Here is a 13,190-nt window from a genome sequence, read left to right on the forward strand (position 1 = left end):
TTGTCCTCACCACGGACATGTCTGATTTCAAGAGGAAACTCCTGCAATATCCGTAGTAACTTTCCACCTCACTGCAGAGCTTCTCTCCCTTTTCAGGGTTCACTAGATAGGCATGTTGTTGGATCGAGGCCCAGTCCCCAATGTCATGCTCTAGTACATTTGGGTTGGCACATCTGAGAATGAACCCTGATATTCTAAAAGCAGGGCAGCAATGTCAATATTATTCTACCCAAAAATTGTCAGTTGGTTGCATGAATAATTTTCATTACCAAATGTTACATGTAAATATGAAATATTTGATTGTCTTATTTTCAATGACATGTTGCTAGGTGGGATATCCCCAATGTCAAAACACAGTTTTAACGTGTCCAAATCAACAACCAATATCCAGAAACAGTTTGTGATAAATTGAAAACCTAAACATAAAATGTGCTATGTACACAAACATCTGCCACAATAATCATATTACTTGGATTTTTTAAACAAGCACTTTATAAACTGCACAAGCACCAGAAACGCTGTTGTTTTGACAAGTAGCAATAAATCACTGATATCCATTAGGGGGAAATCAGATTGTACGTGCTGTTGAAACTAACACAACTAAACAAACACATGGAAATGGGAGATATATTTTATCTCACTGGTTACATGGCAACCTGCAGAAGATAGTCAGCTACATTTTGGAGTGATGCATTTAAATGAAGGGGTCGCTAAACAAAGGAACGCAACACTTACTTGTCATCACTCATCGATATCACGTTGAAATCAATTGCGCAAGAGGAGGGAGATGAGGTTGCACGTCCTGTAAAAACTAACAGCTCAAAAACCACACGGAATCTAGGAATAATGTGTACATCCCTGGTTAGAGGACAATTTGTAGAAAACAGCTAGCTACATTTTGATTCAAGTGGGTCACCAATGCTGTAAATGTAACACAGCTCTTTTTTTGTTAGTCACTTTTTGTTAAATCTCATAAATAGTTCTCCTCCAATTCAGAGCCTGGATTTTCCCCCTGAGGCTAATATCCATATCATGTTGAAATCAATAGAACAGGGGACAAACGTTTAGGGTTCTACATTGTGACATAATTAAAATATATTGATATCATTTCACAACTCCTTCATGTATTTTCTGATATTTGATCAGAGGCCTTTTATCAGATTATCTCTGGTCACAGCTATAAGATTTCTCTCCTGTGTGTGTTCTCTTGTGTACTGTCAGCGCTCCAGATCGACCAAAACTCTTCCCACATTGATTACAGCTATAAGGTTTCTCTCCTGTGTGTATTCTCTGGTGCACTGTCAGCTCTCCAGATCGACCAAAACTCTTCCCACACTGATCACAGCTAAAAGGTTTCTCTCCTGTGTGTGTTCTCTGGTGTCGAGTCAGTGTGCTTGGTGCAGCAAAACTCTTCCCACATTGACCACAGCTATAAGATTTCTCTCCTGTGTGTGTTCTCTGGTGTAAAGTCAGAGAGCCAGACATACTAAAACCCTTCCCACATTGATCACAGCTATAAGATTTCTCTCCTGTGTGTGTTCTCTGGTGCACTGTCAGATCTCCAGATTGACCAAAACGCTTCCCACACTGATCACAGATATAAGATTTCTCTCCTGTGTGTATTCTCTGGTGTCGAGTCAGTGTGCTAGGTGCAGCAAAACTCTTCCCACATTGATCACAGCTATAAGGTTTCTCTCCTGTGTGTGTTCTCTGGTGCACTGTCAGATCTCCAGATTGACCAAAACGTTTCCCACACTGATCACAGCTATAAGGTTTCTCTCCTGTGTGTGTTCTCTGGTGCACTGTCAGACCTCCAGATCGACCAAAACGCTTCCCACACTGATCACAGATATAAGATTTCTCTCCTGTGTGTGTTCTTTGGTGTAATGTCAGCTGGCCAGATTGAACAAAACTCTTCCCACATTGACCACAGCTATAAGGTTTTTCTCCTGTGTGTGTTCTGTGGTGTGATATCAGGCTGGTTGACTGAGTAAACCTCTTCCCACATTGACCACAGCTATAAGATTTCTCTCCTGTGTGTGTTCTCTGGTGTTGAGTTAAATGGCCAGATGTAGTACATCTCTTCCCACATTGAGTACAGCTATAAGGTTTCTCTCCTGTGTGAATTATCTGATGAATTTTAATGCCTGATGAGGTGAATCTCTTCCCACAGTCAGAGCAGCAGTGAGTTCTCTTCCCTGTGGATCTCTGCAGGTGTTTCTTGAGGTGTTCTGATCTGGAGAGACTCTTCTCTGCCTCGTCAGCATCATGAGGTTGTTGAGGCTCCCCAGAGGATCCAAGATAGTGAAGTATCTCTCCTGTGTGAAAAACAAAGTCAGACAGATGATTTAAAGGCCCACAACAGCAGAAATCCACTGTAAAATGTGATGCCAACAGCATAGCCATGATGTTATACAACAATTGATATCTGTAATGAATGTTAACATGATTTAACAATTGTCTTAAAATGAGCAAGAACATTCATATTTTGTCTTGTTTTCACATTAGTAGTAACATCTAAGATTGTAGGCTAGAAATAAGTTATTCATGTTGTTGAAACTCTAAGCAGTGTGCCAGACGACTTTTGGTCTCCAATATTGGCCCCTTTCTGTTTTTCCTAAAATTGCAGCACGAGGGCGATGCGCATGCAATTTGATTGCAGAAACTCCTCCCTGCTAATGAGGAAACCGATAGTTATGGATGTAGTATATCTGCCTGGAGCAAAAATGGTGAGCAAAGATTTTAGTTTTTCACAATGTATTCTGAATGTGAATGGGGGAAAACTCAGGGGAGTAACATCCATTTCCAGGTTGCTTATGAGTGCATTTCACACTACTTTGGATTATAATTGTAAAGCTCGCTTGAATGTCCTGCTTAATATAATGTTTGCTACAGTATTAAGAACCGAGTTAATGACAGTATCCATTTGGGTGTTGTCAATAAAGTTATGATTTTTTAAATGTATTTTTAATTACATTTTGTTTTTCACCTTTATTTAAGCAGGTAGGCCAGTTGAGAACAAGTTCTCATTTACAACTGCGACCTGGCCAAGATAAAGCAAAGCAGTGCGACACAAACAACACAGAGTTACACATGGGATAAACAAGCATACAGTCAATAACACAATAGAAAAATCTATATGCAGTTGTGCAAATGGAGTAAGGAGGTAAGGCAATAAATAGGCCATAGTAGCGAAGTAATTACAATTTAGAAAATGAACACTGGAGTGATAGATGAGCAGATGATGATGTGCAAGTAGAAATACTGGTGTGCAAAAGAGCAAAAAAGTAAATAAAAACATGGGGATGAGGTAGGCAGTTGGATGGGCTATTTACAGATGGGCTGTGTACAGCTGCAGTGATCGGTAAGCTGCTCAGATAGCTGATGCTTAAAGTTAGTGAGGGAGATATATGTCTCCAACTTCAGCGATTTTTGCAATTCGTTCAAGTCATTGGCAGCAGAGAACTGGAAAGAAATGTGTCCAAAGTAGGTGTTGGCTTTGGGGATGACCAGTGAGATATACCTCTTTGAGTGCGTGCTATGGGTGGGTGTTGCTATGGTGACCTGTGAGCTGAGTGAAGGCGGCCTAGCAAAGACCTATAGATGACCTGGAGCCAGTGGGTTTGGCGACGAATATGTAGAGAAGGCCAACCAACGAGAGCTTACAGGTCGCAGTGGTGGGGGGTATATGGGGATTTGGTGACAAAACGGATGGCACTGTGATAGACTGCATCCAGTTTGCTGAGTAGAGTGTTGGAGGATATTTTGAAAATGACATCGCCGAAGTCAAGGATCGGCAGGAAAGTCAGTTTAACGAGGGTATGTTTGGCAGCGTGAGTGAAGGAGGCTTTGTTGCGAAATATGTAGGGGGCAGTGTTTTCACGTCCGGATGAAAAGCATGCCCAGAGTAAACTGCCTGCTACTCAGGCCCAAAAGCTAGAATATGCATATAATTAGTAGATTTGGATAGAAAACACTGAAGTGTCTAAAACGGTTTGAATAATGTCTGTGAGTATAACAGAACTCATATGGCAGGCAAAACCTTAGAAAAATCCAACCAGGAAGTGTGGAAATCTGAGGTTTGTAGTTTTTCAAGTGATTGCCTATTTAACACACAATATACATCCAATATACAGTGTCTATGGGGTCATATTGCACTTCCAAAGGCTTCCACTAGATGTCAACAGTCTTTAGAACGTTGTTTCAGGCTTCTACTGTGAATGGGGAGAGAATAAGAGCTGATTGAGTCAGGTGTCTTATTTTAGTTACGTGCGCAGCCATGAGCACGAGCTCAGTTCTCTTTCCTTTATGAAGACAAAGGACTTGTCCGGTTGGAATATTATGGAAGATTTATGATAAAAACATCCTAAAGATTGATTCTACACATCGTTTGACGTGTTTCTACAAACTGTAATAGAACTTTTTTGACTTTTCGTCTGGACTTTAGTGCGCGCGCCTTCTGCATTTGGAATAGTGAACCTAACACGCGAACAAAATGGAGGTATTTGGACATAAACATGAACTTTATCGAACAAATGTACATGTATTGTGGAACTGGGATTCCTGGGAGTGCATTCCGATGAAAATCATCAAAGGTAAGTGAATATTTATAATGGTATTTCTGACTTCTGTTGACTCCACAACATGGCGGGTATCTGTATGGCTTGTTTTGGTGTCTGAGCGCTGTACTCAGATTATTGCAAAGTGTGCTTTCGCCGTAAAGCTTTTTTGAAATCTGACACAGCGGTTGCATTAAGGAGAAGTATATCTTTAATTCTATGCATAACAGTTGTATATTTTATCAACGTTTATGATGAGTATTTCTGTAAATTGATATGCTCATTCACCAGGGGTTTTGGAGGCAAAACATTTCTGAACATTACATGCCAATGTAAAATGGGGTTTTTGGATATAAATATGAACTTTATCGAGCAAAACATACATATATTGTGTAACATGAAGTCCTATGAGTGCCATCTGATGAAGATCATCAAAGGTTAGTGATTAATTTTAGCTGTATTTCTGGTTTTTGTGACGCCTCTCCTTGCTTGGAAAGTGGCTGTGTGGTTTTTCTTGTCTAGGTGGTGTCCTAACATAATCTAATGCTATGCTTTCGCCGTAAAGCGTTTTTGAAATCGGACACTGTGGTTGGATTAATGAGAAGTGTATCTTTAAAATGGTGTATAATACTTGTATGTGTGAGAAATTTGAATTATGAGATTTTTGTTGTTTTGAATTTGGCGCCCTGCTATTTCAATGGCTGTTGGCGAGGTGGGACGGTTGCGTCCCACCTACCCCAGAGAGGTTTTAACATGCCGGTACATACTGCTGTAATAACATGCAAGCAAATTGTCAGCCAAAATATTGTGTAAGGTAACTTACTTGAAAAGAAATGTCTTTATTACATTGCTTAACATGTTCTTAACATTTGTCATAATTAGTTAAAGCAATGAATTTGTTTCGGCTCTCGTTGGACTTCTGGCTGCATATTTTCCGCCATTTTCTTCAAATCTGAAAATGTTGTGAAGCTACGTCCATTTCATGAAGAATTGCATTATGGGCCCTAAAGTACTGCGTGTATACGTCGTATTTTGGCAAATTTAGTACGACATCCGGGAACTTTTGGCATACTAACTACATCAACGACATCATAACCGCCATCGATAAGAGACATTACTGTGCAGCCGTATTCATCGACCTGGCCAAGGCTTTCGACTCTGTCAATCACCACATTCTTATTGGCAAAATCGACAGCCTTGGTTTCTCAAATGATGGCCTCGCCTGGTTTACCAACTACTTCTCTGATAGAGTTCAGTGTGTCAAATCGGAGGGCCTGTTGTACGGGCCTCTGGCAGTCTATGGGGGTGCCACAGGGTTCAATTCTCGGGCCGACTCTCTTCTCTGTATACATCAATGTTGTCGCTCTTGCTGCTGGTGAGTCTCTGATCCACCTCTACGCAGATGACACCATTCTGTATACTTCTGGCCCCTCTTTGGACACTGTGTTAACTAACCTCCAAACGAGCTTCAATGCCATACAACTCTCCTTCAGTTGCCTCCAACTGCTCTTAAACGCAGGTAAAACTAAATGCATGCTATTCAATCGATCACTGCCCGCACCTGCTCGCCCGTCCAGCATCACATCACAGCAGCAGGTATATCTCACTGGTCACCCCCAAAGCCAACACCTAAAATTGCGACAAGGGCGATGCGCACACAATTTGATTGCAGAAATACCTCCCTGCTAATGCAGAAACCGCTAGTTATGGATGTAGTATATCTGCCTGGAGCAAAAATGGTGAGCAAGTGGCCTAAGCTGTGCCATTAGAGATTCTGGGTTCGAGTCCAAGCTCTGTTGCAGCCGGCCGCGACCGGGAGGCCCATGGGGCGACGCACAATTGGCCCACCGTCGTCCGGGTTAGGGGAGGGTTTGGCCGGCAGGGATATCCTTGTCTCATCGCGCACTAGCAACTCATGTGGCGGGCCGGGCGCAGTGCACACTGACCAGGTCGCCAGGTGTACGGTGTTTCCTCCGACACATTGGTGCTGCTGGCTTCCGGGTTGGATGGGCATTGTGTCAAGAAGCAGCGCGGCTAGGTTGGGTTGTGTTTCAGAGGACGCATGGCTCTCGACCTTCGCCTCTCCAGAGTCCGTATGGGAGTTGCAGCGATGAGACAAGACTGTAAGTACCAATTGGGGAGAAAAAAGGGGTGAAAAAAATATATCTATTTAAAAAATGGTGAGCAAAGATTAGTTTTCAATGTATTCTGAATATTACAGCACTAGATCAGGAGTGCTACTCAAGGAAACTCACATTAAGCTCTGTGTCTATTCACTAATTCACCACCGTGGGGGAAAACTCAGGAGAGTTCTCATAGGCTGACAGCAAATATAGCCTCCATTTACTGGTTGATTATGATTATTATTATCATCATTTGACACTACTTTGGATTATAATTGTAAGGCTCGTTTGAATGTCCTGATTTAATATAATGTTTGTGTTATTGTCAAATGTACTACTTTATATTTAAAAACGACTTCAACCAGTAAAATGCTCATTGGCTAGTTTTCCATCAGCCTGACAATGAGGTTTTGTCCATTAAGTGTATGCCAAAATGGTCTATAATCTCACCTAACAATAACATAGACCTACTGTAGGACCCATAACTTCACCTAACAACAACATAGACCTAGGACTATAAATCATTTAATATTTCAGGTGAAACATGGAAACTAAAATGTCTTTGTCATGACATTTCATAACCGGATCACCAGATCATTTTGTGAATAATCCCACTAGGCTACTCTGTAATGTGTTGTCATTCTAAATGTCCCGAATGAAGGAAAATAGCTCTGTGTGTTGTACAATAGCCTATCCATCAAGGAACAGTTCTCTACACATTATGAGCTAAGTATCTCCGTTTCCAAACGGACTAACGAGACCCTACTGTAAATCAAGTAAACAATAACACATTATAAATATCGATTTGTTTGGGATGTTGGATCCAACGTGGAGCACGGCATAACTGTCTTTACCGGTGTAATGAATGAAGAACTACATTTGACTGGCATGCAGAAAATGATTTCCTGGATCAGCTGATGATAGTTGAACATGTGACTGTAACTAAACAGCTACAGTATTAAGTATTATGTGTAATTATTGAAGAACCGCATTAATGACAGTATCCATTTGGGAGTTGTCAATAAAGTTAAGGTGACTCTCGGTTAGAACCATTGGATTTAGTAAACTGAAATGATTTAGGATTTCTGTGCCCATGAAAACTGTTTTCCCAGCGTAATATAAGGAAACACTAAAATTTACGTAGTTAGAGAGCATTTCAGAGATCTGAATACAAAAAACTGTCCGACAGCAAGATCCAGTATTTAAGTTAAAGTTCATCATATGACAAGCTTAACATTATGACTATAACTACTGTTCCCTGAAGGAGGGAAACTAGGTACCCAGGTCTGCCCACGTATTCTCGCATACCCCTAGAGCATCGAGCCAGCGGGGTGGTGGCACTGGAATCCTCATCTCTCCCAAGTGGACATTCTCTCTTTCTCCCCTGACCCATCTGTCTATCTCCTCATTTGAATTCCATGCTGTCACAGTTACCAGCCCTTTCAAGCTTAACATCCTTATCATTTATCGCCCTCCAGGTTCCCTTGGAGAGTTCATCAATGAGCTTGACGCCTTGATAAGTTCCTTTCCTAAGGATGGCTCACCTCTCACAGTTCTGGGTGACTTTAACCTCCCCACGTCTACCTTTGACTCATTCCTCTCTGCCTCCTTCTTTCCACTCCTCTCCTCTTTTGACCTCACCCTCTCACCTTCCCCCCCTACTCACAAGGCAGGCAATACGCTTGACCTCAGCCGAGCGGAAATGGAGGAAAACTCGCCTCCCTGCGGACCTGGCATCCTTTCACTCCCTCCTCTCTACATTCTCCTCTTCTGTCTCTGCTGCTAAAGCCACTTTCTACCACTCTAAATTCCAAGCATCTGCCTCTAACCCTAGGAAGCTTTTTGCTACCTTCTCCTCCCTCCTGAATCCTCCTCCCCCTCCCCCCCCTCCTCCCTCTCTGCGGATGACTTCGTCAACCATTTTGAAAAGAAGGTTGACGATATCCGATCCTCGTTTGCTAAGTCAAACGACACCGCTGGTCCTGCTCACACTGCCCTACCCTGTGCTTTGACCTCTTTCTCCCCTCTCTCTCCAGATGAAATCTCGTGTCTTGTGACGGCCGGCCGCCCAACAACCTGCCCACTTGACCCTACCCCCTCCTCTCTTCTCCAGACCATTTCCGGAGACCTTCTCCCCTACCTCACCTCGCTCATCAACTCATCCTTGACCGCTGGCTACGTCCCTTCCGTCTTCAAGAGAGCGAGAGTTGCACCCCTTCTGAAAAAACCTACACTCAACCCCTCCCATGTCAACAACTACAGACCAGTATCCCTTCTTTCTTTTCTCTCCAAAACTCTTGAGCGTGCCGTCCTTGGCCAGCTCTCCTGCTATCTCTCTCAGAATGACCTTCTTGATCCTAATCAGTCAGGTTTCAAGACTGGGCATTCAACTGAGACTGCTCTTCTCTGTGTCACGGAGGCTCTCCGCACTGCTAAAGCTAACTCTCTCTCCTCTGCTCTCATCCTTCTAGACCTATCTGCTGCCTTTGATACTGTGAACCATCAGATCCTCCTCTCCACACTCTCCGAGTTGGGCATCTCCGGCGCGGCCCACGCTTGGATTGCGTCCTACCTGACAGGTCGCTCCTACCAGGTGGCGTGGCGAGAATCTGTCTCCGCACCACGCGCTCTCACCACTGGTGTCCCCCAGGGCTCTGTTCTAGGCCCTCTCCTATTCTCGCTATACACCAAGTCACTTGGCTCTGTCATATCCTCACATGGTCTCTCCTATCATTGCTATGCAGACGACACACAATTAATCTTCTCCTTTCCCCCTTCTGATAACCAGGCGGCGAATCGCATCTCTGCATGTCTGGCAGACATATCAGTGTGGATGACGGATCACCACCTCAAGCTGAACCTCGGCAAGACGGAGCTGCTCTTCCTCCCGGGGAAGGACTGCCCGTTCCATGATCTCGCCATCACGGTTGACAACTCCCTTGTGTCCTCCTCCCAGAGTGCTAAGAACCTTGGCGTGATCCTGGACAACACCCTGTCGTTCTCCACTAACATCAAGGCGGTGACCCGATCCTGTAGGTTCATGCTCTACAACATTCGCAGAGTACGACCCTGCCTCACACAGGAAGCGACGCAGGTCCTAATCCAGGCACTTGTCATCTCCCGTCTGGATTACTGCAACTCGCTGTTGGCTGGGCTCCCTGCCTGTGCCATTAAACCCCTACAACTCATCCAGAACGCCGCAGCCCGTCTGGTGTTCAACCTTCCCAAGTTCTCTCACGTCACCCCGCTCCTCCGCTCTCTCCACTGGCTTCCAGTTGAAGCTCGCATCCGCTACAAGACCATGGTGCTTGCCTACGGAGCTGTGAGGGGAACGGCACCTCCATACCTTCAGGCTCTGATCAGGCCCTACACCCAAACAAGGGCACTGCGTTCATCCACCTCTGGCCTGCTGGCCCCCCTACCTCTGAGGAAGCACGGTTCCCGCTCAGCCCAGTCCAAACTGTTCGCTGCTCTGGCACCCCAATGGTGGAACAAGCTCCCTCACGACGCCAGGACAGCGGAGTCAATCACCACCTTCCGGAGACACCTGAAACCCCACCTCTTTAAGGAATACCTGGGATAGGATAAAGTAATCCTTCTAACCCCCCCCCCTTAAAAGATTTAGATGCACTATTGTAAAGTGGTTGTTCCACTGGATATCATAAGGTGAATGCACCAATTTGTAAGTCGCTCTGGATAAGAGCGTCTGCTAAATGACTTAAATGTAATGTAATGTAAATGTACAACATACTATTAAATCCACTGGCTTAATGGTGTTCTTCCATGCCATCCATGGGAGGGGTGCGTCACTTGAGTGGGTTGAGTCACTGACGTTGTCTTCCTGTCTGGGTTGGCGCCCCCCCTTGGGCTGTGCCGTGGCGGAGATCTTTGTGGGCTATACTCGGCCTTGTCCCGGGATGGTATGTTGGTGGTTGGAGATATCCCTCCAGTGGTGTGGAGGCTGAGCTTTGGCAAAGTGGGTGGGGTAATATCCTACCTGTTTGGCCCTGTCCGGGGGTTTCATCGGATGGGGCCACAGTGTCTCCTGACCCCTCCTGTCTCAGCCTCCAGTATTTATGCTGCAGTAGTTTATGTGTCGGGGGGCTAGGGTCAGTCTGTCACATCTGGAGTATTTCTCTTGTCTTTTCCGGTGTCCTGTGTGAATTTAAATATGCTCTCTCTAATTCTCTCTTTCGGAGGACCTGAGCCCTAGGACCATGCCTCAGGACTACCTGGCTTGATGACTCCTTGCTGTCCCCAGTTCACCTGGCCATGCTGCTGCTCCAGTTCAAACTATTCTGCCTGCAGCTATGGAACCCTGACCTGTTCACCGGACGTGCTACCTGTCCCAGACCTGTTGTCCCAGACCTGCTGGAACCCTGACCTATTCACCGGACGTGCTACCTGTCCCAGACCTGCTGTTTTCAACTCTCTAGAGAGCAGGAGCGGTAGAGATACTCTCAAAGATCGGCTATGAAAAAGCCAACTGACACTTACTCTTGTGTCACCCTCGACAACTACTATGATTATTATTATTTGACAATGCTGGTCATTTATGAACATTTGAACATCTAGGCCATGTGCTGTTATAATCTCCACCCGGCACAGCCAGAAGAGGACTGGCCACCCCTCATAGCCTGGTTCCTCTCTAGGTTTCTTCCTAGGTTTTGGCCTTTCTCGGGAGTTTTTGCTAGCCACCGTGCTTCTACACCTGCATTGCTTGCTGTTTGGGGTTTTAGGCTGGGTTTCTGTACAGCACTTTGTGATATCAGCTGATGTAAGAAGGGCTATATAAATACATTTGATTTGATTTGTGACTATAATTACTGTTCCCTGAAGGAGGGAAACTAGGTACAACATACTATTAAATCCACACCTCGCTGGAAGCCCCGCATTCCACAGGTGATGAGCGTGAGACTCGGATATATTCCTTAAATGATTTAATCCTTAAATTTAATACCTCACTTCACCGACCCAGGAAGTGGCGGAGCCAAACAGGTGTTGTAACTCGTTCATAACTGGCACGCAGATCGGTAGAAATGGTAAGATAAATTGGCACTTCAAACGGAAATGGAAAAAGTTTGCCTATTTTACCGGAAACTCCAGGAGCATAACGTCAGAATTAACTAAGGCCAGCAGCAGGTGGGGAATTGGTTATTTTCTTCTGGTTATATTGACCTCTGGCTTCCTCAAGTCATTTGTGTGTGTTAATTATTTAATCAAACGCTTGAAGCATCAGTTCAGTTCAAGTTCTGCACATACAGTTGATTTTATTAAACACATGGGGTGTGTCTATATGAACAAATACACGTCATAAAATTTCAACCAATCAATTGGTAGAAAGAAAATACTATTTTTAAAACAAAATCTGCCCTAGAACATACATGCATTCAGACCCCTTCCCTTTTTACACATTTGGTTATTATAATATATATATATTTTTTTTTTCAATTATCAATTTTCAGACAATACCTCATAAACACATCACAATACCCCATAAAAGTGAGAAAAAAAAAGTTTAGAAATGCTTGATATATATATATATATATATATATATATATATATACACACACACACACACACATCTCTCTCTCTCTAGGTCATGCCAGTAGGCTACAGTAGGTTTGATCTCTCTAGGTCATGCCAGTAGGTTACAGTAGGTTGTATCTCTCTAGGTCATGCCAGTAAGCTACAGTAGGTTGTAACTCTCTAGGTCATGCCAGTAGGTTACAGTAGGTTGTAACTCTCTAGGTCATGCCAGTAGGCTACAGTAGGTTGTAACTCTCTAGGTCATGGCAGTAGGTTACAGTAGGTTGTAACTCTCTAGGTCATGCCATTAGGTTACAGTAGGTTGTAACTGTCTAGGTTATGCCAGTAGGTTACAGTAGGTTGTAACTCTCTAGGTCATGCCAGTAGGTTACAGTAGGTTGTAACTCTCTAGGTCATGCCAGTAGGTTACAGTAGGTTGTATCTCTCTAGGTCATGCCAGTAGGTTACAGTAGGTTGTAACTCTCTAGGTCATGCCAGTAGGTTACAGTAGGTTGTAACTCTCTAGGTCATGCCAGTAGGTTACAGTAGGTTGTAACTCTCTAGGTCATGCAAGTAGGCTACAGTTGGTTGTATCTCTCTAGGTCATGCCAGTAGGTTGTATCTCTCTAGGTCATGCCAGTAGGCTACAGTAGGTTGTAACTCTCTAGGTCATGCCAGTAGGTTACAGTAGGTTGTAACTCTCTAGGTCATGCCAGTAGGTTACAGTAGGTTGTATCTCTCTAGGTCATGCCAGTAGGCTACAGTAGGTTGTAACTCTAGGTCATGCCAGTAGGTTACAGCAGGTTGTATCTCTCTAGGTCATGCCAGTAGGTTACAGTAGGTTGTAACTCTCTAGGTCATGCCAGTAGGTTACAGTAGGTTGTATCCAAGTGGAAACAATTATCAACCCAATGTGGAAAGTGTTGAATTTCGTCAACAACAAAACGAATGGCTTATTTGCTACGTGAGGTTTACTTGA

At 44.0% G+C, this 13,190-nt stretch overlaps 1 protein-coding gene across 1 annotated transcript in view; it reads right to left on the reverse strand.

Annotated features, from left to right (window-relative positions):
• Positions 1 to 1,476: 1,476 nt before the first annotated feature.
• The window catches only part of LOC115149614 (zinc finger protein 2 homolog), a gene marked incomplete at its 3' end in the record, with an annotated part of 84,186 nt that continues 72,472 nt past the window's right edge, over positions 1,477 to 13,190 (reverse strand). Inside the window, exon 4 of the mRNA XM_029692566.1 lies at positions 1,477 to 2,147. Within this exon, the coding sequence (XP_029548426.1) occupies positions 1,477 to 2,147 (671 nt within the window). The remainder of the gene's footprint in view (positions 2,148 to 13,190) is intronic.

Source organism: Salmo trutta, chromosome 15 (assembly GCF_901001165.1).
Source record: "Salmo trutta chromosome 15, fSalTru1.1, whole genome shotgun sequence".
Lineage (NCBI taxonomy): Eukaryota > Metazoa > Chordata > Actinopteri > Salmoniformes > Salmonidae > Salmo > Salmo trutta.